Source organism: Zootoca vivipara, chromosome 1 (genome assembly GCF_965207765.1).
Source record: "Zootoca vivipara chromosome 1, rZooViv2.hap1.1, whole genome shotgun sequence".
NCBI classification, from domain to species: Eukaryota; Metazoa; Chordata; class Lepidosauria; order Squamata; family Lacertidae; genus Zootoca; species Zootoca vivipara.
In genome coordinates, this window is record NC_142582.1 from 64,259,998 (window position 1) to 64,287,742 (window position 27,745).

General features: G+C 42.0%; 1 protein-coding gene and 1 long non-coding RNA gene across 7 annotated transcripts in view; one reads left to right on the forward strand and one right to left on the reverse strand.

Moving 5' to 3' along the window:
- Nucleotides 1-23,086, reverse strand: part of LOC148687611 (uncharacterized) — a 40,056-nt gene extending 16,970 nt beyond the window's left edge. Inside the window, exon 1 of the long non-coding RNA XR_015946259.1 lies at nucleotides 22,049-23,086. This is a non-coding gene — a long non-coding RNA (uncharacterized LOC148687611). The remainder of the gene's footprint in view (nucleotides 1-22,048) is intronic.
- Nucleotides 23,087-24,064: 978 nt separating this feature from the next.
- The window catches only part of PLEKHA7 (pleckstrin homology domain containing A7), a 151,424-nt gene continuing 147,743 nt past the window's right edge, over nucleotides 24,065-27,745 (forward strand). For 5 of the 6 annotated variants that reach the window (XM_035120130.3, XM_035120148.3, XM_035120139.3 and 2 more), the window contains exons 1-3: nucleotides 24,065-24,389; nucleotides 24,542-24,618; nucleotides 24,972-25,029. In XM_035120130.3, the coding sequence (XP_034976021.1) occupies nucleotides 24,295-24,389; nucleotides 24,542-24,618; nucleotides 24,972-25,029 (230 nt within the window). In that variant the 5' untranslated portion in view covers nucleotides 24,065-24,294. The remainder of the gene's footprint in view (nucleotides 24,390-24,541; nucleotides 24,619-24,971; nucleotides 25,030-27,745) is intronic. The other variant, XM_060275967.2, reaches the window with a different exon arrangement.

Here is a 27,745-nt window from a genome sequence, read left to right on the forward strand (position 1 = left end):
ACTCTACGGTGAGCAGAATGGGGAGGAGCCATGTAACTGTGATAAACTTCTCTGTGTCTATATATGGGTAGTGACATCATCATAAAAGAGGAATTAAGGACACAATAGGATTTCTTGATTCAAACTATGCTACAGCTGACAAGCAGGCAGTGGGCAGGGGCCTCTCAGAAGTATCAGCATTACTCAGGAAACCTCCCAACTCTAAACCCTTACTCTCTCAACAAAAGGAAAGGAATTATGTCAGGAGACATAATGAGCTGAGCTATTCTGCAAATACAAGGAGAGTAACCCATGGTCTGGGAGCTAGCTGAGAGAGAGAGAGAGAGAGAGAGAGAGAGAGAGAGAGAGAGAGAGAGAGAGAGAGAGAGACTGTGTGTGTGTGTGTCGGGAAACTCTGAGCTAAAAGTACACATTTGATACAAGAAGAGGGTTGGTGGAGGCTTCTCATAGTATGCCAGCAGTTTGGCAACACTTCAAACAATGCAATTTCTTGCAACATCAAAAGCAAATTTCAAAATGCAGGCATAGGAAAATATTTGTTAGCCAACAATTTAAAAGACTTAAGCTTTTTGGCATTACATTATTTTGTATTGAGACCTCTTGTTCCATTTAGTGTCAAACTGAACAGTGCTGACAGCCCAAGCTGGGGCATACCAGGAGATCAACTAATTACTGTAATAATGGAACTCTGCCTGCTCCCCTGACTGCACCTCCTTTATATTGATGTGAATGCCTCATATGTTTCAGAAAGCACCTGGTACACACAGTGAGAAAACTGGTACTGTAGCTATGCAGTGGGCACCAGGTAAAGTTAATGGGATGTATACAATAGTGCCCTCCTATAAAAGGAAGGTGGGGACCCAGGTGGCGCTGTGGGCTAAACCACTGAGCCTAGGGCTTGCTGATCAGAAGGTCGGCAGTTCGAATCCCTGTGACGGGGTGAGCTCCCGTTGCTTGGTCCCAGCTCCTGCCAACCTAGCAGTTTGAAAGCACATCAAAATGCAAGTAGATAAATAGGAACCGCTACAGCGGGAAGGTAAATGGCGTTTCCATGTGCTGCTCTGGTTCGCCAGAAGTGGCTTTGTCATGCTGGCCACATGACCTGGAAGCTATACGCCGGCTCCCTCGGCCAATAATGCGAGATGAGCGCGCAACCCCAGAGTCGGTCACGACTGGACCTAATGGTCAGGGGTCCCTTTACCTTTACCTTTTATAAAAGGAAGGTATTCTTCCATTCACAGGAGATTCTTTGATTTTGCCTGCTCTAGACCTAGCAGTTGCTTCTATCAACCACCCTGGTTTTTTGACCTAGGTTTGAAAAGGGAGGTTTCTGTCTCTCTCCCTGGCCTCACTCCCATGGCTTTTGCTTTCATATGCTTTTTTGGGGATTCACATTTTTGTTGGACTTTTCCTCAATCTCTCAACAATCCCCTATCCTTCAGGTATCCACTATCAAATCAATTTCCTATTCTGTATATTCCTGCAGCCTCCTTATCTCTGGAGGTGTTAATTCCAGACACAGTGACAATTTGCCATTTCCTCACAGATGCTGGACTGCAAACACCAGACACCATGCTATTCCTTTCCACCATATCAGCTTAGTAAATCATAGAATCAGTGTCACAGGCTTCACCACCACAAACATAAACTTATTTATACCACCTGATTTTCTAAAATATCAGTTCTTACCACAGTCTACTCTCTTGGCAAGGTCATTCTTAGCTGATGCATGACTAGAGTGCAATGAAGAGAAAGTCTCTGCCAAAAGAATGCAATGATTTAATTCACAGGATGCTTCTATGATTCTATCTCTCTTCATCTCTGATCAAGCATGTTGGTTTGGGACCTGAATTCAACTAGTTATAGGGCTCTAAATGCAAATGCACTACAATATATTAATGGTTTTTGCTATTCAAAGTGAATTTTGAATGGTATCCAAGTAAACCTCACCTGCACATCTGCTTCAGTGTAATGAAAATACTAGCAAATAGTAAATACTGTTGCAGTTTTTTTTGGTAAAGTATCTGAGCTAAATCCAAATTCTTTGTATATTAATTGACAATTATATTATTTTGCTTGGTCCATCATCATTACTAACACTACCAGTTTAATTATAATCTGTGCCTTCTGTTTCCCTTGATCAACATGCCAAAAGGATTGTTGTGAATATGGCAATGCATTCTATTAGAGTTCTGTTTCTTATATGCCTTTTCAGTCACAAAATAGGATTATGTATAATCTTCTCAATAGCTTTATATTTTCATGATGTGCTTGTATCTTTTCTTTGTCCTGTGTTTTGGGTGTAATTATGCAGAGATCTGTCTAAGGCATTTCAAATTATCAAGCTGGCAAATGTTTGCTCTAAGTGGCTTTGAATTCCTCCTGGAATTCCAAAGAGATTTATTTGAATTGGTCCTTTGCAGTATGTCTTGCATGTTAATTTCATGCAGCAATCATTTGGCAGCAGTGCACTAGATATTTACGTCAATTAGACGGTTTTTATTAGATTAAAAATGTCACCAGATGCAAGTCAAAATGTTTTGCAAAGCTATTTTAATAATGCACTAGCTAACTTGGTAAATATCCCACAGATTGTCTATTCTTTTATTGCTGAATTTCCCTTGCTCCCAACACAAGAATGCCATTATCCTGCTCAGATTTGCCAGCTAGCCATAGGTGGTCTGCCCACAGCTACTGAAAGTTGCATTTGAGGTTTTGTAAAAAATTATCCTGTGCATGGAATATTATTTGTTTTGTTTCCTATTTTATTTTCACAGACCAAAATGAGAACAGGGTGATAACAACTGAGATACTACAGGCCTGCTACCTCATGGGTACTATGTGCCTCCTGAAAACTCGCGTGAACCCCCCACCCCAGCTACTCATCCTAGAAATGCCCCAGATGGGACTATATAAATTTTGGCAAAGTATTATTTATATATAAAGCACCTAATGTTTTCTAGGGGCTGTATAAAACCAGGTCACAAAAGCAGGTGCCATGTACAGGCATATAACAGAAAATAGTGTGCTGCTTGGACAGAGCCCCCAAGTGTCCCTATTTTCCAGGGACATCCCTGATTTGATCCCAGAATGTTCTGCTTTTCCTTAAAAGGTAAAGGACCCCTGACAGTTAAGTCCAGTTGCGAACGACTCGCACTCATCTCACTTTACTGGCCAAGGGAACCAACGTTTGCCCGCAGACAGTTTTTTGGGTCATGTGGCCAGCATGACTAAGCCACTTCTGGCGAAATCAGAGCAGTGCACAGAAACGCCATTTACCTTCCCGCCGGAGCAGTACCTATTTATCTACTTGCACTTTGACGTGCTTTCGAACTGCTAGGTTGGCAGAAGCTGGGACCGAGCAATGGGAGCTCACCCCGTCACAGGGATTTAAACCGCCAACCTTCCAATCGGCAAGCCCTAGGCCCTTAGGATGTCCCTATTTTCATTGTAGAAATGTTGAAGGGTATGCTTGGAAGGAAAGTGAAAGGAAAGCTCTAAGGCAGGCACCCCCAAACTGCGGCCTTCCAGATGTTTTGGCCTACAACCCCCATGATCCCTAGCTAACAGGACCAGTGGTCAGGGATGGTGGGAATTGTAGTTCAAAACATCTGGAGGGCCGAAGTTTGGGGATGCCTGCTCTAAGGGGATGGTGGGGAGGATCAGGCAGGATAAGAGAGCAAAAAGAGGTAAGTGTAGAGAAGGCTTCCGGTTCAGCGCCAGCGCCGTCCGGCGGGGTCCGTCTCGAGCTCCGAGACGACCCGTCTCTGCAAGGGAGGGGGAAGCAGCGGGAGCGCCGCTGCACCCCAAAGAACCCCAGATCGCGCGTTCTGGGGGCAGAAATAGCCGAGCAGCGTCCCAATCCCGACTCCCCAACTCTCCGGTAGGCTCTAATAAGAGCTCCGGAGCGAGAAGGGTCGCAGTCGCGGGGGCCATTTTGGAGCGCCATCGCTATCCTCGCAGGGAGAAGCTCCGTGCCGGAGGCGGAGAGCGCTGGATTTTTCCAAAGAAGAAATCAGGAAATTGAGAGACCGTGAGTACAAAGGACTCAAAGATTAAAAATTGGATTCGAGATTTGGAATGGGGGTGAGATTTAAAAAACGGAAGCCGATCTCCCCCTTACTGATCTAAAAAGGAGAAGCAGCTTAAGGAGGAATCCCAGTGCCGGGGGCTAAAAAACTTTATTGTTTGAATATCTCCAAGGACTGACTAAAGACTCTCCTCCTGAGGCAGGGTTAGGGGGGAGAACTGTTATAGACAATAAGAATCCCTGCAAACATATTTAGCTGAAGAAGAGACCCCCCTCTGTACCCTGAAATTTGGCACCCCGAACAGAACAGCGAGTGGAATATAATGGGGTGAGTGAAAGGAAGGAATTGACATTTTAAAACTTCTGGTTCGACATTTGAGAATATACTGTATCCAGTTTGGGTTATGTGGAAGAACTGCAACTTGTAACCACTTCCTGTTTTCCAAGTCTTGCTCTGCCCTTGAAAAGCTAGAAAAATGCCAACAGAAGATTACACACCTGGCTTCCAGGAGAAAGTTTTGAAACTCTTGTGGGAAATGAGAATTAATATGTATAAGACTCAACAACAATTGGAAGGAATAAACCAAGATCAAGATCTACAGGAGGATGAAATACTTCAAGAAATGGTGCATGAGGATAAACAGGCAGATGAACCGATTTACAACACAATTGAAGTTAATGATGATGAAATACAGGACTTGCCAATGAATAAAGACTTAGCTGAGAGTGGAATTAACCCTCCTCAGGAGGGGAACAAGCAAGAATTTTTGAAGAGACAAAAAACTCACAAGAAAAGCATCATGCAAAGAAGAAAGGACTTATGGGGGGGAGAGAATGGAGAAGATTGGATTCAAAAATTGGTCAGGAAGGGGGAGGGATGAAGGAGGAATATTTGTTGTAATAGGATGGATAAAAAAAAAGGACTGAAAACTGGATCACGGACTTTGGACTTGCTGGACTGGAAGGGGAAGGCCAGGATCAGGGGATAGAGAGGAAAGAATTGAGGATAAAGATAAAATCTAGAATTGGGAATGTAAATAGGTTTTTAAAATTATGGGAGTTCTGGGGGGGAAATTGGGGCATGGGGAAAAAAAAAGGAAAATTGATAAGTTAGAAATAAGATTTAGGAGTTATTTAGAAGTATCAAAAAAGAGAATTTGGTAAGATGAATAATTGAAGGGACGGTTGGGGGTTCTGGACCTCTTGTCGGCCCTCTGCGCGCGGGGAGCTCCTGGTGGCAGGGGGGGCTCCTGGGGTGGGGAGGGCGGGGAGGGAGGGAAGTCCCAATTGGAAAAAGAACCATTGCCTCTCCCTTTCTCTCCTCTGGGGCTCTCGGTGGCAGAGGGAGTGCTGGGGGGGAGGAGGGGAGGGAGGGAATGGGAAAAGATGTTAGAAAATAAACTTAATAGAAATAAGGATACTATTGAAGTAAGTTTAGAGAGTTTGGAAATTAGAATGGGGAATATGAGAAGAAAACTGCTAAAATGGAGTTAAAAATGAAAATCAGAAAAAGGGGGAGGTAGGGGAAGCCCATAATAATACAATGATTTTTAAAAAAAGAAAAGAAAGGAATAATTAATAATTGTTCCTTTTTGTTTTTTCATTTCTTTTTTTTTCTTTTTTCCTTTACAGCTGTTCTTTCTTCTTCTTCTTCTTCTTCTTCTTCTTTTTTTTTATTATTAATTATTCCTGTGGTTCTTATTTTTCTTTTTTTCTCTCTTTTTGGGTGATTTTTGATCAAGTTTAGATAAATAGTTGGGTGAACACCCACCCGCTCTCTTCCTATATCCCTAGGATCTCTTGGTGGCAGGGGGGGGTTCTGGGGAGGGGAGGGGGGTGGGGACAAGCCCAATTATAAGATGCACCACCTTCGACTGCGTACTGTCCATGGGAATACCTGGTGGCAGGAGGGATCTCATGGGGGGGTGGAAGAAGGAGGAAAATATGTTATTTTTTTTTGTTTATGTGTTTATTTCTTTGCTTTGTTAATATGCAAAATCAATAAAAATCAATTAAAAAAAAAAGAGGTAAGTGTAGCAGACTAATATAGGCTGTAGTAGATTGATTAGTTATAGAGTGCCTAATTAATGCAAATAGTCACACACAGGGGCGTAGCAAGGGGGTGCAGTAGGTGTGGGCCACCCCGGGTATCCCCACCAAGGGGGGGGGGTGACAAAATGGCAGGTGGCACTCACTGCAGGGCCTGCAGCATGCCCGAGCCACGCATCTCAGGCGCCCGCAGGCTCCACACTGTCCTCCCACTGCCTCCCCCACCAGCTGTAGGGCGGCTAAGACCCCCTACGGGCGCTGTGCACTCCGTCCCATCCCTCCCTAAAGCCACCCCACCCCTATGGGCAGTTTGCCCCACCCCTGGACGCACTGCCCCAGGTGCCTGAGAGACATTCTCTGCTGCTGGTCACACACACTAGATCTGGGGTCAGCAAACTTTTTCAGCAGTGGGCTGGTCCACTGTCCCTCAGACCTTGTGGGGGGCCGGAGTATATTTGGGGTGTGTGTGAACAAATTCCTATGCCCCACAAATAAACCAGAGATACATTTTAAATAAAAGGACATATTCTGCTCATGTAAAAACATGCTGATTCCCCGACCGACCGCCGCGGGCCAGATTTAGAAGGCGATTGGGCCGGATCTGTCCTCTGGGCCTTAGTTTGCCTACCCATGTCCTAGTTACAAGGATTTTGTATTCGCTTATCACTTGGGATGCTATTGCACACCATGACCCCACTAAATACACCACGAACATTGTCAAGTGTTAAACCTCCCTTCCCAGGACTAAATAGGATAGCAACTGTTTTATGGCAGCCAGAATGTCTCCCCTCCCTCCTTTTATAAGCAGCATTCTTTGGAAGGCTCCTGGAACTGAGAGGGAGGGCAAGGCAGATGCGAGTAGCACATTTTCTCATGAAATTCCTTCTGGACTTCTTTCTGCATTGCTGAGATCCCTTGGCTACTGCCTGAGAGGCAGTCCCAAATGGCAAATGGCAAATGGTCCCAACCAGACTGATGGTTAATGAGTGTTAGCAAGAGTGGGTATGCCCTTGAGCTGTCCTTTGCCTTTCTCCCTGCTGCCTGCATCTGTGCCAAGCATATTTATGTGTTGCTTCTGCAAATGTGTGCATCTGCATCATGGCTTTGGAAAAAGTGATAGAAAAATTAGCCACCCTGAAATACATCAAACGGCACTGCTGAAATGGAAAAAGCCTGACTACCCTTTTTCATTGATTAGTATATGGAATAGAAAGAAGTGAAGCAGAACATTACTGCTTGTGTTACTTGTCAATCATACCAGAGTCCTTATACATTGACCATAATACTGGCAGGGGTTTACTTCCTACTGAGCAATTGGGCAGAATATTTCAGGCAGGCCATGCTCACAGCTACAGACCTACTTAATGTTCTCCCAGCAAAAACAGCAACTTGAAAGAATATTGTAAAAAGCAGGCTTTGTGTATGCCTGTAGTATAAAACTACACATGATTTTATTTGAGTAATAGAATACTATTAATAAATCTATAGTTCTAATTTTTGAACTAATTCAGTGAACATCATTAAATAAAATTAGTCCATTCTAGGCACTGGATCCAACTCATAGTCATTGGTTTTTATGACATTTGAGTTCCCACTATCCACTATCTTTCTTATACAGCTTATTCCTTTCAATCTGTTTCTGCTTTGTATACAATATCACAAGCTTTCTGCATATCAAAGCTTCCTAATAAGGAAAAATAAATTTATTGTCAACAGTAAATAAAATTGTGAGGTAAACAAATTCCACCCTCTTCATCTATAATAGCTACCAATCCTTCTTTGCACCCAAATGTATCATTCAATCAACATATAAATATATGTAAATCACATTCACAGTGGAGTATTTCAACACTTTTAAAAGAGTACTGTTACATTTATATGTGTATAATAACAGCCACGTCTTTCTTCAAAATCCCTTTGTCCCATTTATCATTTGTTATGCTCTGAAATACATATATGCAGTACAAAAGTACTATGCACAATTAGTTAATATGATTGAATCCAGCAACTGCTCATTACTGTATATAATACATTCATATCTGTAAAGCCTTAATAGCTCTTTGATGGAAGTACATCATCTCCTGCGTAAGACTAATGTTCAGTGGTGTCTCTAAGCAGATAAAACTGTAAATGCTGAAATGGAGATAATCCTGAGAAGAGCTGGGAATTTCAGGGTAAACAAAATAAAGTATTACAATGTTCATTTTTAGAAATGATAATGTAAAATGATTAAAATTCCAAAGAATATTTCAGCTAACATGCTCTCATGTACAGTCATACCTCAGTTTAAGTACGCCTCGGTTTGAGTATTTTCAGTTTAAGTACTCCGTGGACTCATCTGGAACGGATTAATCCACTTTCCATTACTTTCAATGGGAAAATTCACTTCAGGTTAAGTACGCTTCAGGTTAAGTACAGACTTCAGGAATCAATGACACTCATACCTCGGCTTAAGTACGCTTCAGGTTGAGTACTCCGTGGACCCGTCTGGAACAGATTAATCCACTTTCCATTACTTTCAATGGGAAAGTTCGCTTCAGGTTAAGTACGCTTCAGGTTAAGTACTCCATGGACCACCTGGAACTGATTAATCCACTTTCCATTACTTTCAATTGGAAAGTTCACTTCAGGTTAAGTACACTTCAGATTAAGTACAGACTTCCGGAACCAACTGTGTTTGTAAACTGAGGTACCACTGTAATGTAATAGTCACAAAGGGATGTGCCACACCATACGCTTGCAAGTCATCCACTGCCCTCCTGCAATGTCTAGGATCAGATAATCACAACATGTATTTTCCTGCTCTTGTTTCACATCATTCACTGTGTCTAGTGGAGTGGGGGGAATATATTTACGTAAAACTCCTTGGCTCCATTCCTGGGCCTAGCCACGAAGATTGGTTTCACCCCCAGGCCCACCAATAGTTGTCCTGCACCCCTGGATTCACTTGGGGCCCCATCCCTGAGCCCCATGCAGGCACCATAATTTTGCAATGATGTGTAATCCATTGTTCTTCCCTTGTGTGGCTTACATTTATTTCTGTGCAGCATGACTCTCATAACATGCCTAAGGTGGTATACAAGCATATCCTGTCCTGCCACAGGTTTGGATTGCCCTTCCTCTGGGGTCAGAAAAATAGAGGAAAGTTTTTAATAGTCCAGTCAACATAACTTGGAATCTAATCCCCATTTATTAACTTATTTATTTTGTGCATTTGTATCCTGCCTATTATAAAATCGAATTCACAGTTACAAATAAAAATATATATGTCAACAAGAAATCAAGAAAAAACAAACACATAGCAGTAAAAAACATGCCATAAACTTAATAAACTTCTTTGCCAATTCTTAAAGCCCAACCTATGTGCTTTAATATGAAATTCCCACTCTTTGCCCTATAAAAAGTAAATGAAACTTGACATAAGGGAAGATAGGGGGATGTACCTGGTGAGATGTGGACATTTATGAAGCTTATAGTGGGGCATAAAAACCCTCAGTCTGGAAATAATTTTAGAAGCAAATGAAAGGGCATATCCGATGCACAGCAAATTACACCTATTTCCTTTCCCAGGTTGCTTAGTGACAAATAGACCCACTATAGCCAGAGTGGGTATTAATATAATGCATTTCCTGCCCACCTTTACTATGTACCTATCCACAATACACTTGATGTAGTAGCTGTAATGGCTTCTTCTAACTCATAGCATCTGAGGATGTATTTGGATGGTAGCTTCCTATCACTCTCTCTCTCTCTCTCTCTGTCTGTGTGTGTGTGTGTGTGTGTGTGTGTGTGTGTGTGTGTGTGTGTGTGGGGATAAGCTTTAGTCTGTGCATTTACTGCAGCCTAAAGCATGGGATGGAGTGTGAGTGTGGGGACTGCCTGAAAAAGATGTAAGCTAGATATACCTTTGTCCCAAACAGGATATGCTCAGACTGTGACATGACCTTCCCTACAGACTGTGATCAAGACGGGTGCGGATGCCTCTCAGTCACTACCTTCTGCTCATCTTCAGAATGTGTTTAGTTTGGTATAGTGCACCTTTATACTTTTAGCAGAGCAATGCAGGCAGATGCGAAGACTATGTTTGTTATATCTGCAGTAGGCCTGCATATGAACGTCTTTCAACTATACCTACATATCTACTTCACCAGTTATAGTATGAATCCAAGCCTTAAGTCTACTTTGCTAATACTTGATTTCATAACAAAAATCTTGCTTTTTAAAAAGTCAATATTATAGAGAAACAAGTCTTGATTATGGGAATTTGTCATACTCTAAAATGTATAGCAGAATATTTTTATATTAGCACTTGGTTATAGTTATTTGTGTTATGTGTATGCATTCAGATCATTTAATTGTATTGTTACAAAGGCTGAATGACTATTCTTTGTTAAGCTGTTATTTCTTCAATAGTCTGAACAGAATAATGCATAGTGTTATTTGATTACCTGGATGTTTTCCTAGTGGCCTGGAATCTCACCAGCCTTTCAAAAGTGACACTGCCCAGTTAGAAGGATGGGGCACAGCACATTTCAGAGCCATTTTTAGCAGTTTGAATTCGGTCAGAATCTGGTAGTTTTTGAGCTAGGAATTTTGTTCTACCAGAATAGCTGGAAGTGTGTGAGTCAGAAGATTAGCTACAGGATGAGGGGAAAACACTCTGTAGGCTATTTTACACCACATGCACCTGCATAATAGAAAGGTAAAGAGGAAATGCCATGGGGTAAAACTTATTGGAAGTCATTGGCTTGAAGGGAGGTGAGTGGAACATGGAGTGTTTTATGGACTCTTTTAAACTCCATCTTATCCTGTTACTACCTTAGCAAGAGGGATCAATGTCATGAGTCCTGTAGTGCTGTCAGGATTGGGCTTCGGTTGGCAGGCTCTGATGGGGGAAGAAGAAAAGGGAGAGGAATGAATTGTGGGCACTGGGGGGGGGTGCCCTCCATTTCCACTTTGACGTTAGCCATCTTGGAATGGGGAGCAAGGATGGCTGCTCTCAGGGCCATCTTAAGCCCATCCAGTGCCCTGGTGCTAAGGTCCCTCCAGCGCCCCCCTCCAGAGCCCCTCCAAGGACCCGGGAGTGCCAAGCGGACTGCGGCAGCAGCGGGAGGCCACCTCCGAGGACTCCGCGCTGCGCCTCCTTCTCGTTTCCCCAGCGCTGGGTTCTCAGTCAAGCCTAGTCACCAGCGCGCGCAGCGTGGGACCAGCAAGAGCTGCTTCTCTGTCCTCAGAGAAGGAGAGAGACGCGGCTCAGCCTCTCATCTTGTGGAGTGCAGTCCTGGCCAGATCGCCGGAACCCTGCGCTCACTTGGCGCCCTTCCAGCGCCTGGCGCCGTGGTTCTCCGCGCCACTAGCCTGTATGGCTAGGACGGGCCTGGCTGCTCTCTCTTCTGACCTTCCTGCAGAGTGGACAGCCGAGGGGAACGGCTGAACAGAAGATGGCAGTAACTGAACAGGAGGCTGAACAGGAGGCTGCAGTCATGTCGCATGAAAGTTGCCACCTTTGCAGATGGGAACAGACTCATCCGCCTTGACAGAGCATGCACTTCCATTTGAATATTCCCAAGTGGTGGAAGAGTTTCATGAGTGAGTGTGCCATGCCTCAACTTTAAAAGCTTGGTGGGAGGGGAAGGGAAACTTGTAGAAACATATTTGTTACTTCCATCCCGTCCTTAACTTCTTGCCCTGCTTCTGAACCGTGACTCCTGAGCACTGTGTCTGCTGCCTGTACTGTTACTTGCCAAAATTAATATCTCTTTCTTATAACTGGCACCCCAGTCGCCAAGCTGTAGTAGTGACTTGTGCCAGTATAGCTGAAGCATGATTTTAAGCCCTGCCAGTCAGGAAACCCTGCCCCTCTTTCTTTTGAACACTAGATGTAGCCAGTTGTTGAGCTGCAACTGAGCCTCGGCCTTCTTGTGTTACGCAGGAGCCTGAACAATCAGGTCCCTTCTTGTTGTATTCCAGAGACAGGCCCCGAAAGTGGGAGTAATTCAAAAGTTCCAGTGTGGTGTTTCAGTTAGCATAATCATAAAATGCCCTTGAGCCTACAAAAGTGTATGTTTATTTGGACATTGGACCATACTTCCAAATAATTGGTTTTGCATTGCTGGCTCTATATGTTTTTGCACTTTGGCTGTGTCTCATACACTACATGTCCATTGTAAACCTGATAGAGCTGACTTATTTTTCCAGATGTATGTGTTTCAGCTTTCTAAAATACTTGCTAAGCACATAAAGAGTATCGGAAAAACAGGATTAGAAAGGGAAAACAAATATCATGTAATTATTGTTGAGTAAGCACAACTCTAATTTTGTGAAGCATAAGCCCATAAGTGATACATTGTAAATTGGGCAATACCCCCACATAATAATGATTTGATGGTATTTAATGGCTAAACTAAATGTGCAGCCATTTTATTTGAGAAACAAATAATGTAAAAGACATCTGTTCAGTTGATAGTACAAGGGAAGAGTAATTATTGCTAAGCCTTCTAAAGCACAAATGGAATTAGCTTTATTAAATTTTCACTTGATTATTATCATTGTAACTGAATGAATCAATATGCAAAACCAAATTAAAATAAACCCAAGGAAACACAGAAGAAATATTTGATAGTGATTCTGAAGAAGTCACACAAAGTGGCAAATATAGACAATTTGTGAGATATTGTCTCTGTTTTGAATGTTCTGTTAAGCAATTTCAATAAGCTGTTAAAGAATTTTGAATATGTTGTCAGGGTAGATTAAGACTTTTTAAATATAAATCAATGACCAAAATAATTTCCAATAAGTTGTTTTGAAAGAATACAAATAAATGTAGAAAATTAGAAGGTTCTTGCTTCATTCTAGTAATTTGTTACGGAGGTGAGGCAACATACTGAGCGCCTATGTGTCTCCACTAATTTCCATGGTGGAAGAAGATGGGCATATACATTCTATTGTTCACACAAATCTGCTTTGCCCATATAACTAAATGGGACACTTTATGCACGCAGACCACTCTGTGCCTGCATCAGTTAACATCTGGCATTCTGGACTGGAGCAAGAGATTTATTCCAGGGAAGCAATCTGGAACAAATAGCTAGTGGAATTCAGCACAAACTACAGCTATTCCAATCAACAACCACAGTTTTCTAATGCCTCTGAGGGTGAAGTCAAACCGCTATGTTAGCAGTAGCAGCACCAAAGTGACCTCCCTGGGGTACAAGCCTAGGCAGTGTGTATGGCTACCCAGATGACAAGACCGCCCCCCTCTCAGCCTTACTGATGTGGTCCAAAGGAAAACAGAGCAAAACGTTTGGCACTAGCTTAGCTACAGGAGTTGCCAGAAGGAGGTGTGCAAGGTACCATTAAAACATCTTAGGGATTGCACTCCAGATTTGTATACGCTTTACTCCTTAGCCTTTTCTTCTCCTGAACATATCCCACAAGGTAGCAGAGTTGGGATCGTAGTCTTCCTTCTCCTTGGTGGGCTACCTTCCCAGGTTGGCAATCCCCATCTGCCCCCACTTCCCTCTACAGCACATACAGAAACTTCCTCATTGACTGTTGGACACACTATTGGTCTTGTCTGCTCAATCTGCCAGAGCCTGTCTTCTCATGCAAGGGGAAGTCCCTAACTCACTAAGGGTTTGAGATAAATCGGCTACCCTCACCTGGCTTAGTTGGCCAGTCAAAGCCATTTCCTGGGGTGTGCCTGCTGTCACATGCTGACAGCTTCTCAGATCCACAGGGTTGGTACAGGGTTGGGACCTTAGGCGGGCAAACTACCCCAGAAGGAGCACAACGTGCCCCCCCACCAGAGGTCCTACCCCTCCCCTAATGCTCCATACACCCCATTTGTCAAAATACTTCAAGATACACCAGGAAGGAAACAATGTAGTCAAGAATAGCTATTCATTTGGAAGTTGTGTTTGTGTATGTGTGCATGCATCTGTGTATTCGTAAGTACTATATTGGTAAGTACTATATTAGACACGGGTGGCGCTGTGGGTTAAACCACAGAGCCTAGGGCTTGCTGATCAGAAGGTCGGCGGTTCGAATCCCTGTGACGGGGTGAGCTCCCATTGCTCGGTCCCTGCTCCTGCCAACCTAGCAGTTCGAAAGCACGTCAAAGTGCAAGTAGATAAATAGCTACAGCGGGAAGGTAAACGGCGTTTCCGTGCGCTGTTCTGGTTCGCCAGAAGCGGCTTTGTCATGCTGGCCACATGACCCGGAAGCTGTACTCCGGCTCCCTTGGCCAATAACGCGAGATGAGCGCCACAACCCCAGAGTCGGTCATGACTGGACCTAATGGTCAGGGGTCCCCTTTACCTTTAGCCATGTGAACTTGGCAACAAGCAGCTTGTTCACCTGATGAGGTGGCTGTGTGTGTGTTTGATGGGGAAAGATGCACTTGGGCAAAGAGGTGCATGTGTAGTGTGTGTGTGTGTGTGAGAGAGAGAGAGAGAGAGAGAGAGAGAGAGAGAGAGAGAGAGCAGGAGGGAGGGGGGAGAGGCATCTATGAATGAATGTGTGGTTTGCATGTGAGAGAGCGGGAGAGATATATGTTAGGTGTGGGGGGAGAGAAGGGCAGCTATGTGTTGTGTATGGTCTGTGACAAATAGAGATGCATTTGGACAGAGAAAGAGGGAGAGATGTATCTGCAGCTGTGCATATGTGAAGTGCATGTATACAAGAAATGCATGCTGTATCTGCCTTCTGTAGTGGTGTGTGTGTGTCTGTGTGTGAGAGAAGGAGAGAGGGGGTGAGTGTAGTTGCCTTGTGTTATTTTCTGAGTATTGGGAAATGATCCCTTTTGTTATTAGACAGTGGGTGGAGGTGATATTGTGTGAGCTCCACAACCAGGACCAGCTGGACTCCTAGAGAGCAGCCATGTTGTGTTATGGCCATTCTGGCTCCCCCCACCCCACCCTACATGACAACTATTTTGTGACTGAATTTTCTCAAAATTTGAAATGTGTCCAGTGGTCCAAAAAGGTTGGCAAGCCCTGCTTTGAATGCATACTAGTATTTTTTGTTGTTCTAAAAGGTCATAGACACCATGAAAAGAATTATAAAACCTGAGGTAAATGCAGTCTGAAGTCTTTGACATTTTCCTGGTCAACCACTTCTTAAGATATTTCAATACCATTGAAGTGACTGTGATACCACTGAGGTCAGAGAAATACAGTAAGTCTCCACAGTATTGATAACATGAGGTTATGTAGTAGTATGGAATGCTCATTAATAATAATATAATAGATACACAAAGCAAAGGTCAAAGAGGTAGATAGAGCTTTCACCTGTTCTTCTTGGTAAAGGATGCAGAGACGTTAGGATGCAGAAATACTGCAAGGAAGGTCACCTCTTAAGCTGGGTGTAGGAATGGGGCATCTGAGTGGTCTTCAGACAATTGTGTGGAACAGTGTATAAATGACCAGTCTGGTATGTGTGTGAATGGGTACAGAAGCTGGTGAATCAATTGATGAGAGTTAAAGGCGGAGGTAAAGAGAAACTTCCAAAACATCATATTAAACTTTCTTCTTCAAACTGCAGCTTATTTTTTTCCATAAGGTTTAAAATAGATTCCATGTGTGAGCATTTTGTACAATAGAATAACTCAGTGGGGTGCAGAACTCTGTTCTGTAATTTAAAGCACTTATACATATATTTCACCTTTCATTCCTACTTTCAAAAAACACAGGCTTGTCAAGCTGATTGACAATGCAGACAACATAATAAATAGGGTTTTTAATACAAACACTGGGTCCTAGAGAAATTTTGTATTGTTTTATTTGAATTAAAATGATATTTTACCCTACTTAAATAGTGCAGGTTAATCTTTTCAAATATATGCATACTTATAGCTTCTGGAAGACCTGAATCTCACATATATAATTAAAAAGCATATTTACCGACTTTGTCATTCTCTCCTCAAGACGGATCCCGAAAGGGAGCTACTCTTCCTGGACACCCTGTGAACACAAGCCAGGAGAAGAGAAACTCCAGCCAGCCTTGGAGGGGCAAGAAGGCAACTTCTCCAGTTCTCCTTGCTGTCTGGTGTAATCAGTCACTTACAGTCGCTTTGAACTGTTTGCCCTTGTTTCTATATTTTAAAGTCATGTATGATATAATCACCTTTTAATTACTAGTTTTTAATCCCTTACCTGTTTGAAGTCTTATGTGTTCAGTTTATACATATGTTTTATCTTATACTGGTCTGTGACCAAAGTAAAGTTTGATACTGATACTGGTGTTACCAGCAATACTGTACAAGGAGACAGGCTGCAATCTTTCAACTTCAGGGCAAAAAGTAAGCTAAAATGTGAGGCAGACATAGAATTGAATGTTTTTTCTTTTCTTTTGGGTTTTCTCTCTTCCTGTTGTGTTGCCTCTCAACTTACTTATTAAAGAGCAAAGGTTGTGCTCTTGCTGGGGACTTGGCAAAAGTTTCTTTTACTATCCACACACTGCGGGACCTCAAAGGTTTGGTTGCCAAAGTAATTTCAGGAATTCCCCTTGGAGTGGACTCCTCCTCTGTACTCTGAGGCTGCTGGCACACCTGCACTTTTACAAATTTATTGTTTCAGAAAGTAAATTATTTTTGAAGTAGTTATTTTTTAAAACTAAGAGTTCTGGATTCCTAAGCATTTGCATGTATGTTTCATGGAGATTCATATACATTCAAGGTTGAGGGATCACAAAGGATCTAATTTTGCTTACATTATGAACACTGTTTTTGTGGCATTTCCACATATTTTCACTAGAATACACTGCAACCCCTCTAGGCTGACCAATGTGTGGCCTCATCAGTCAGATTGCATAGCATGTTGGTGCTGTACTTAAGGTGAATATTCCCTGATAATATTGTTATGACTTTAGAGGGGGGGGAGGCTGTATGCCTGGGCCCCTCTTTTAATTCCTGGATCCAGCATGGATTCATTTCATGGAGAAGTAATGGCCCTCTGAGTATGGACCATTAAGGTAACAAAGGAAGTGGCACTGTGCCAGATAGTTTATTGGTGCCCCCCCCAAAAACTTGCTGGTAGTTAGAAAGTCAAAGGCCAGAGTTGAGAGTTGAGTGTGTATAAGGCAGCAGGCTGGGAAGGCAGAGGCAGTGTTATGCCTGATTTATGCTGGAATCCAAGGCTGTGGCTATGAAAGAAGCAATACCCTATTGTGGTGCTGATGCTCTGAGGCCTGCCATCGTAGCTCAGTTTTTATATCTATCTATCTATCTATCTATCTATCTATCTATCTATCTATCTATCTATCTATCTATCATATCTCTCTCTCTCTCTCTCTCTCATCCATTATCATCAATATATCCTAAAGACATCACAGTCTCCACTGTCCCTTATTCCAAATAAAACCCAGCCCTGGGTAAGTGCCTGGAAGCCCTGGAATTTTTCACTGCTCAGATGGGGGGGGGCGCCCTGCAACAATATCTTAAGCTTCTGATGCCTCCTTCAGATAAACTACAAAAACATTTTAAGTATGTGTATTTTTTCCAAATATTTGAGGGGAAAAATAATTTTTAAAACCTTAGAATCCCTCTCTCTGTAGTAACCTACTTCCATCTACTGTAGAATCCTATGCATGCTCATGTTTTCAATGAGGGATCCACCCTAGCAAGTGTGCTTAAGATTGTAGCCTAACAGTGCAATCCTAGACATGTCTGCTCTGACTTAAGTACCGTGGAGTTCAATGGGACTTACACCCAAGTAATTGGGTGTAGGATGGAAATTTAAGGTGATAATCCTACACATGCTTAACTAGGAATAAGTCCTGTTGAACTCAGTTTGACTTCTGAACAGACGTGCATAAGATTTTGTTAATCTTAGTTTATTAGCTGCGGATATGGATCTTTAGATAATTGTGTACCACAGCATATTCCTCAGAGTGTTTAATTCTGCCCAGTATTTCAAAGGATCCAATATATACACAAATAAATGGCAAAAAATTGTTATTGGGGTAGCCTCTGTATGTTCTTAAATTAGCCTTTGCTTTGTATAAATTTGATAAAAGATTTTGACTCTTTCTTCTTTTGAATATGTAGGCACAAAGGCAGTTCTTATAGTGTCTCTCTTGAAGGTGATTGTTTAGTTTATTAACCTTCATTCCCTTTTTCAAAGTTATTACAGATATATGAATAGAAGCTGTGACCAAACTATACACCCCACGTTTATTAAAATTTCCATTCAATTCACTGAATGGAAGTCGAAGGAAGCAGTCTACAATGGAGAAAAAGGAGAAATTTATGTAATGAACATGAAAGGTATTCTTTACCAGTTACTTTGCATGCAATTGTTTGCTATCTGATACTACACAAAGACTAGGTGCAGGAATGGCACCCTGCTATCAGGCTTCTTCATGTTAATCTTTGAACCTCAAGGGAAGAAGTACTAACTTTCCCGTATGTCTCACAATGTCCTTCCTCTATTCATTGATCTGCTCTTCCTACTCCATTATAATTCTCCTTTTAAAAATACTTTTAGACTAATTCTGTGCATCTCTGTTAACTATGGTCACCAACAAGGGAGAGGGGAAATGGAATTTTGTAGCTGGGCCCCTGAACAGAAACCAACACATACACTGCAAGTACAAACGTTTAATATATATCTCTGTAACATCCAAAGTGGAACTATTTCATATTCCCCATCATGTTCAGGTATGAGTGGCTTGTGCTTCCTGTTCTACCTGTATTGCTTATGACCAAAGTGACTCCAGGCATTCTGTTCACATCATGTCTCACATAGTACTCTGAAAAACTGGACTAATTTTTATTTGCCTTTGTAACTCAATGCCAGAACTCACCATGAACGCCTCCCTTTGTTCTCTTATAATGGCAATGGCACCGACCTGAGAGGTGCCAGAACTGAGTTCCAGTGAGTTCCAGATGAAAGAAAGCCCTGTTGCAACTCATTTGGAGTTCTCTGGATGCTGATATGTAGTAATGACAAGTGGGGTCCTATCAGGGCCAGATTTGGGTTTGATGAGGCCCTAAGCTACTGAGGGTTAATGGGGCCCTTTATATGTCCAGCTGTCCTTTGTCAACAACAAATTATGGTAATTTATAGACTTCCGGTACCAATTGTGTTCATAAACCGAGGTACCACTGTACTAGCCACACAATTCCATTCCCTCCCCAGGGTTTCCTTCACCACAGTAGTAAATCAGCATTCAGGACCCTGTGAGCAGCCTGAGTTCGCATTAGCTTGTTTGAGTGTTTGCCATTGCCTCTTCCCACCTTTTGGTTTTTCTCCCAGCCACATTGATGTCTATGGGCTGCTCTCTTTTCTGACCTTGGGGACATTTTAAAACAGTGTGAAGTAGAAAATGATCTATCCAGATGATATGTTTCTTTCTATCCCTTTTTATGTCTCTCTGTTTGTTTTCCTCCCTTTCCAGCTGCTCCACTCCTTTCCCCCCTCCTGCCCACTTTTTTGTTTTTCAGTTAGTTTCTCAAAATTCTTGGTTTTCATTCGGCTCTTTTCCACTTATGTCCCCTTAAAGTTTTTTTTTAAATAACTTCTGCAATCCTTGGGTTACTCTGAGTCTGCTGACTGTTCTCTCTTGTGTGCAGCGTTGGCTATACAAGCACAAGCAAGGATTTTTTTAAAATTGGTATTAAAAAGAATATTTATTTTTATTTATTAAGGATATTTCCAACCCACCCTTTAACACAATGGATCCCAGGATGGAGCACAATACATGATTATAAAACACAATCCAAAATGTGATGAAAATACATTACTGCTGAAAAGCCATCCTTATGGTTGCCTATATTTAAAATATATAACAGAATGAGCTCTGCAAGAGAGGATAAAATTAATTTAAAATGGTTTCTTCAGCTATGTTTGAAGCAAGAGGAAGAACAAGCAAGTGATAGGTCTGCTGGGTGGAGAAGACTGGGAATGTTATTGGGAGACAAAGAGAAGGGGAACTGCTCAACATATACTTTGGGAGACAAATTTTTACATTTGTGGGGCAGCCACTGAGAATACTTCATTAGGCGTTTTTATGTTCATGTTTGGTGCTGTTAATATTTATAACTAGGAAGTGTTCTATGGGACAAAAATACTGTCTTGTATTATCCCTGTGGAACAATAGAGAGACACTACAGAGGCCACAAAATTTACCTTATACAGCACTACATTCTACAATTTCACTACTACCACTTCATAATTCCTCATTCTTGTACTACATTGTAGATTTTCATTACTGCTAGCTTTCAAAATGATTCCTTATGATCAATGGACTACAATTTCATTTTCTGTTCTAAATATGCTGTTTACAGAGAGAAAACTATAAATAAATTAATAGGAAAGGACCAGAGATTAAATCTTGAAGGTTATGTAACTGAATAATATATCATTACAGTCTTCTCTTTCTTAAAGGTACTACCTGAGGTTAAAAAACACTACTGATTCAAAATGTCAATACCAATATAAGAAGCCATTACCTCTGTGCGGGTGCAAACAGCATTTTAATGGACATGTTAAGGTGCCAGAATCAATATTGGCAAGTAATTATCTGTGGCAGGATGAGTAGCATGCAGTGTGTTGTTTTTGTTTTTGAAAGTTTGGAATTGCTTACACACCAGATCCTGAACTATATTATAACTTAAAGAAATCCATTTCTTTTGCACTTCTGAAGATCTATTCCAACAACAATGACAAAAACCCTTAAGGGAGATCCACAAGGTGGCGAGATGTTTGTATCCGCATGCATAAGGAAATCCAGAGAACATACTGGTACAAGCCCCCTAGAACTAGGAGAACTACAGGAGTGAAAAGGGCCTCAACATGCGAGACATTGATATGTAGTGGGGAAAGGTAGGGAGGGGAGCATGGCGTGGCCAGGATTTTTGTTAGGGGAGCAGGCCTTTTGTTTTGGGGGGAGCAGAACCTCAGTTTGCTATGCATTTTTTTAATTGATGGGGGGCAGCTGCCCCTCCATGTCCCCCCTTGGCTACGCCCATGGAGGGAAGAGCACTGGAAGCAGAAGGTGAAGAAAATACTACAGGGGTGTAATTGTTTTAATTAGAAAATTCAAAGGCTAAGGCCTGAGCCAGTTGGGACATTATGAATTCAGGGTATACTCATGAAACAATATAAGGTCAAGGTTTTAGACTTGAAGTTACTCCAAAGACAGCAACATACCGGTAATTACTGCATATTTTAAATTTATAGTAAGGAGAAAAACAGCCATCATCTGAACTTGGTTGTATACTGCTGGTACTCTAAATCAATAATTAACTGTAGAAGTTGAAATAATTGGAACGGTTCATTTTTTAGCACCAACATATACTGCATAGGTAATATTGAAGTAAAATGAGAGCTGGTACAGACTGAAGCAATAAAAGCTTTGCACAGGTTGGACAAGTGCCTTAGGATATGTCTACAGAGAGCTTCCATATTTAAAGGACTGTCCTTTATCTTTGAAGTATTGAAATGACAGTCATGATTTTATACACACAGATGGAGGACCTGTATTTTGCAGATAGTACACTTGGGGAATGTGTACAGTGTTTCTCTGCTTCTACGCAGGCTGTACAGATTAACCTTCAGGAACAGTTTTGTATTTCTTTTAATTTCTGTTAAAAAGGGAGAAGTATTGGGGAGTTGACTTTGGACAATAACAAATAAGAACACAATTGCTGGAAAAAGTAGAGATTTGCCCTGCTACTTTCTACAATATCCCTGTTCTATTGACATAAAATACAATTTCAGTAACTAGAAATGTTCTGTGGATTGAGATGCGCTATTTGTTTTAGGTAGGTACACACTGCATTGTTACATGTCTACCAAAATAGTATTGGCTAAAAATGCAACAAGTCTTATATTTAGAATTTCCCATACTACAGTAATTACCAATCTCAAAACATCAAACAATTATGATCATATCTCTGATTGCTTCTTTAATGTAGTTCAGGGCTCCAGAAAAGATGACAATCCCAACAGCTGAGCTTTTACTGACCTGTGATTTAGCCTGTGCAGCAAAGAAAGGAACAAAGTTATATTCACTTTGCTTGCTGATCCACTCCAACAACTCTGATTTCGTCTTCTTCCATGCCCTGCTGGTTTCTCTGAAGATTGCATTTTCAGCAGCAAAAGAAGAAGAGAAACAATTTTACAGAAAGACACTGTATCCTGGGTAAACCATGTGCCGAGCTGGGTCAAATTACATAGAGCGAAGAGACATGTATACTCTTGTATGTTTGTTAGGAGTTTATGTCTGACAGCATTCAAAGGAAAACAGAACAAGCGAAACAAAGTTTGCTATCATACTGCCAGTATTCTGCAAGCAGGATTCAGCTGCATACTAGAAATTTAGTTTGTACAATAAAAGTGAATTGAAGTGCTTTACTGCAACAAATCAAGGTTTTAAACATTGACATTTTTTGTTCAGGAAAATGATGGGGAAATGCACCAAAAAAGCATGCGATAAATGATTGATTAATGGGAATACATAAAACATCTGCACAAGATATCAGGATGAGTGCTCATTGTTGTATAACCTCTCTGCAATAAATCAGAATAAACACTCCTTATAGACCAGACATTGCATATCCTCCGAGTATGCTCTGTGCAAGCGAATTAGGATAGATGCTTAATAAAATGGGTTGTCTGGAGGAGCCCAAATTCTGTTTCAATTAATGAACTGTCCTTTTATTTCAACTGATGTTACAAAAAAGTACAAATTGTATTAAAATGAGGACCAATTGTTTCCAAACAAATCAAATTTGTAGGGTAACATGAGTTGCATATTCGTATTTTTGGAAGGAACAGCACCTTGAAATTTGGCCTATGGATGATATCCAACGAAGACATACCCAATGAAATTAATGGAGTTCAGTACTGTACTGAAGTTCATTGATTTTAATGGGTCTACTCAATATAACTACCACTGAATATCACCACAGAAATTCTATTCATTTTTAGGCAGCATTCTCACATGTCAAACTTTATTTATCATTGATTGGTTTAAAACATGGAATGTAGAAAAAGCAAGACTGATGTTTGTGTCTTTTAAACTTGTTCATGTGTTAAATTCCTATTACAATAGCCTGTTGTATTACTTACTAGATAAACTGAGCCCCAAATTTATCCTCATGATAGTTGCATAGGTGGTAGTTCTGGTGTGGTGGACAAAGAGCTGTGAGAAGAAGCTGATTTTGGTGGCAGCACCATTAACAAAGTACAGTTCCCAGGATTCTTTGGGGAAAAGTGATATAATATTGCTTTTAAATGTATGGTGTGGATGATCTATTGAGGGCAGCTTAATTTCTGATATTTGTCAAGGGTGGCCAAGTATCCCACAAAGCCTGACAGCGCAGACACTGAAAAGTATCATATTTGTTCTTGCCTATGCAGTTAAAACACTTAGCTGAGCCACCACAGTTGGACACAGAAGGAGGGTTTCATTTAGAGATGTATGTGCATGACTTTTGTTATATTTACACTTTTAAAAAAATTCAGGGAAAGTTTGTGTTTAGTGCTATAGGAAGGGGAAAAGAGCCAGATCTTGAGAGTCAGGAAAAAAAGTTCACAAATTGGTGTGAAAAGAAGTAGCCTTGCTCACGTGTTGTGAAAAATGCGATGTTATTTCAACAGTTGGAGCATTCTAGACTCCTTCACAACAAGGAGTTAACAACTGTATCTCTGGAGCAGCGATTGGGAAGCTCAGGTAGCATATTATTCATTTCTATTTATTCACCTACAGCCCTAAGCGTTGCTGTTTAAGGGTGGCACCTATTAAGTCCTAAACAAGGAACAGCGGACTTTAGCTGGGCAAACACAACCTGTTGCCCAGACTGCTATTATGGGATACAAAACCACAGTCTTGTTCGAAATACTGTACTGTAAAGAGTTCCCTCTCTTCCTCTTCTCCCGTTTCTAAACACAGGGCAACGAGCCGTCTGCCCAATCTGCCTGCTGGGCTTAACTGAAAGGGTGGGGGACACACACAGAGCGCTCTTCCCCACCCAGACGGGGGAGGCGAGCCACCTTGTGTTGCGTTGCGCCGCGTTGTGCGTTGCGCGCCTCTCTTTCCCTGCGCCTCCCGCTCTCCGCTGCCGGCCGGTGGCGCTGCTGAGCAGAGCCGGGCACTTGCGGCGGGCGCCTGCCTGCCTGCCCGGCCTCGCCTTGCCCTCTCGCTCCCTTGCACCCCCTCCGCCCCCCTCCGGCAGGCGGGCGGACTGGCTGGCTGAGCGCGCGGCGAACATGGCGGCGGCGGCGGCCGAGGCGGTGGGGCGGGACACTCTACCTGAGCACTGGTCCTATGGCGTCTGTGGAGACGGCCGCGTCTTCTTCATCGAGTAAGGAGCCGGGCGGCGGGAAAAGGAGGTGGCGGTGGTTGGGTGGGTGGGGGGGCCGGTAGTGTTGCCGCTTATTCCGCTCCTTTCTCCCCCCCCCTTCACAACGGGCTCTAGTACTAACAGGTGCATGTTTGCCGCTTCTCCCTCCTTAGCGACCTGACCCGCTCAACTACTTGGCTGCATCCTCGCACCGGGGAACCCGTCAACTCAGGCCACATGATCCGCTCAGGTGGGTGCCCTAAACTCCCCCTCGCCCTCCCCTACTACACTTTCCCGCTAGGGCACTTGTTGTGGGGTGGGTGGTGGGTGGGAAAGAAGCGGGGCGGGAAAGGGAGGCTCAATGGGACTCTTCTGCTCCCCCCCCTTCGCCCCACGCTCGTGTTTGCCTTTCTCTCTCTATCTCTCTCACGGGGAAGGGAGAGCGTGGGGGGTGGCGGAGGGGGGGAGGATAACGACCTTTGTGTGACTGGGATTTACGCTCGCATATCTCCAGGGCATTGAGATCTCGCTTCCCTCGTCTTTCTCTCACTGCCACTTTCTCTCTCTCTTTCTCCCCCCTCCTGCTTTTGTTCTTTTTTTTAGATCTTCCCCGTGGATGGGAGGAGGGATTCTCGGAAGAAGGAGCCAGTTACTTCATTGAGTGAGTATTTCCCACTCGAGATACACTCGCTTACTTAACCCTGTGTGTGCGCGTGTGCGTGTGTGTGTGTGTGTGTGTGTGTGAGAGAGAGAGAGAGAGAGAGAAAGGATTAATCCTCTGTATCAGAAAATGGGATATATTCTTCTCTCTCCCCCCCCCCCAAGAATCAACATCACCTTATTTTGGGTCCAGTATAACTGAAGTAAAGGAGAGGTTTATCTCGCGCGTGCGCGTGTGTGTGTGTGTGAGAGAGAGAGAGCATGAATTCTGATACTATTTGCTGATTTTTTTTAAAAAAAATCAATGGTTATAATAGTGCTTTATATTGCCGTTCTTTGGTGTTCTCTTGACACTTCCGTTGTCTGGCAAGAGCAACAGGCTTTTACCTTTGTAGCTGTTTATATTGCTTCTGGATTCCCTGCCGTAGTGAACGGTTGACTGAATGTCAGCCAAACTTGGCTCAATGTGTGACTAACACACTGGCTGGAACCTGTTGCCTGCTGCTGAATTGAAGTGTAGCAATGAGGTTGTTTATAAGGCAGGTTAACAGTGTTCAGTATGTGAAAGACTGTCACGTTTTTCTGCAAAAAAAAGTTTAGATCAAATTAATGGTCACAAATCTGTTGAAGCATAGAATGGGTCATCTTATATATCTCATGTTACATATTAAAAATACAAACAGCACTGCAAAAAACAGAGAGCATCATTTATAAAACATTGGGGGTGAATAAAAATGATTCAATTTGAACAGTAGTCTGTTTTGGATTATAGTCTATTTTACTGTTCTTAATTTTTCTGTTGCAAAAGGGGAGACTGTTGTATTAACATGGGGCAACATTTTGCAAAATAGATTTTTCTTATTCACGCCTTTTGATTACTGTATTCTATTGCTACTGCTGTATTTGAATAAAAGAGGAATGTTGCTATAGATCAGTAATAAGTAATGCCTAATCTGATACTACAGAGGATTGGATCTGTGGAATTCTTTTGGTTCATAACCTTTGATGAACACTGACATCTGATATTTTAGGATCCACCCTGTTCTTGTGATTGTAATGTGTTTTAAACGGGTTTTACTGTTGCATCTTAAATTATTGTGACCCATTTTGGGATAAAGGATGAGTAATAAATAAAAGTAATAAATTTATATATATTGGAAGAGAGCAGAAAGATAGATTTTTGCATGACTAAAATACTAGAAAAGTTGTTTTACAATATTCCTTGTAGGAAATAATTCTTGCCTGAGCACTTAGTTTTTCATGGTTGGAATGTCACCACAAGAAAACTGCATTCACTTTGAACAGTATAGGTGGTGCAGAATTACAATGGCTTTGTGCACCTGTTCAGTATGTACTACTTAAAAGACGAGATCATATTCCCAGGAGCTGTAAAAGAAGATAGTCTGGGGACATTTTAAGAATACATTGATGCCCAAAACAATGGAAGCTGTTTTAGAATGCAGTGTAAGTGGAATTTTGGGGGTGTTCAAGGAATCTAGGGTGTTGAAGGAATACCAAGAATATGGACAATTTTTAAAACCTGGCTGCCATTTCCCCACCTCCTTAGTATATTCCATTCAGATATTACATACATATGATCTGTTGTTGTGCAGGAAGGCACATGGTAGATTGAGGAGTTTGATCTGGATCGACTAGAGGGAGGGTGGGTGGTATTGGTAAAAAATTCGAGTTACCACCAATTGTAAAAGCTTTACATGATATATACTTATTCTCATTTTTTCTGATTGCACTTATGTTGAACAATTTCTAGGTTTTTTTATTTAAAAAAACTGCCAGATTAAGTAAACATGGCAGAACAATTTTAATGGACTATGTGTCACATGCAGAGCCAATTACAGAAATAACTAAAATACATTAAATAATTTTAAATCTAGCTTTATTTCTGAAAGGCCAGCTGTGGTAAAGAGTTACTTTTACAAACTTCAGCTGGTTTGCTAGTTATACCCTTTCCAGGGGAATTAAGAGTTTGAAAGAATACACACTAATTTCCTCTTTAGACTACTGCAGTGTGATCTATAGGGCTGTCTTTGAAATGTGACTGCCCAACTGAGTAATCTGGTTGCCCAGACATGAATCAATAATACAAAATTTAAATATCACATTGCATCTGAAGTAAGCGACAGTGACTATCAGTTGCCCAATGAAAATCCTTGTCATTACATATTTTACATGGCTTTTATTTTCACAATTTTATATATGGATGTTTTATGATGGCCTATATTTGTAGTGCCTAATATGCCTAATAAAGGTTTGGTGAAGTAGATTTATCATTTTCAAGCTGCAATGCAAAGATCTGGTTTGCATGTCACATTAAGTCATAGGGATAATGGGAGCAAGAATCAGCATGGTTTGTACAAAGGTACATCCTGTCACACCAACTTTTTAGAACGGGGTGAGGAACCTTTTTCAGCTCAATGACTGCATTTCCTTCTGGGCAAAATACCAAAGTCTACATACTGGTAGTGGGCAGAGCCAGAGCCAGAGGCAAAAGTGTGCAGAGCAGCAAATGTAAATGTAACCTTTGTACAGTAGTTTAGTTTCTATCACACACTTGACACCACCCCTCTGTATCCAGAGAAGCAAAAGGCATTATCATAGTTCAGAAACACGTTCCAAAAGGCAAAGCATCCAGAGTGTGAAACAGGGATAATGAGGCGTTTGGCCTGGGGAGAAAGGGTATGTTTCTGTGGGAGAGT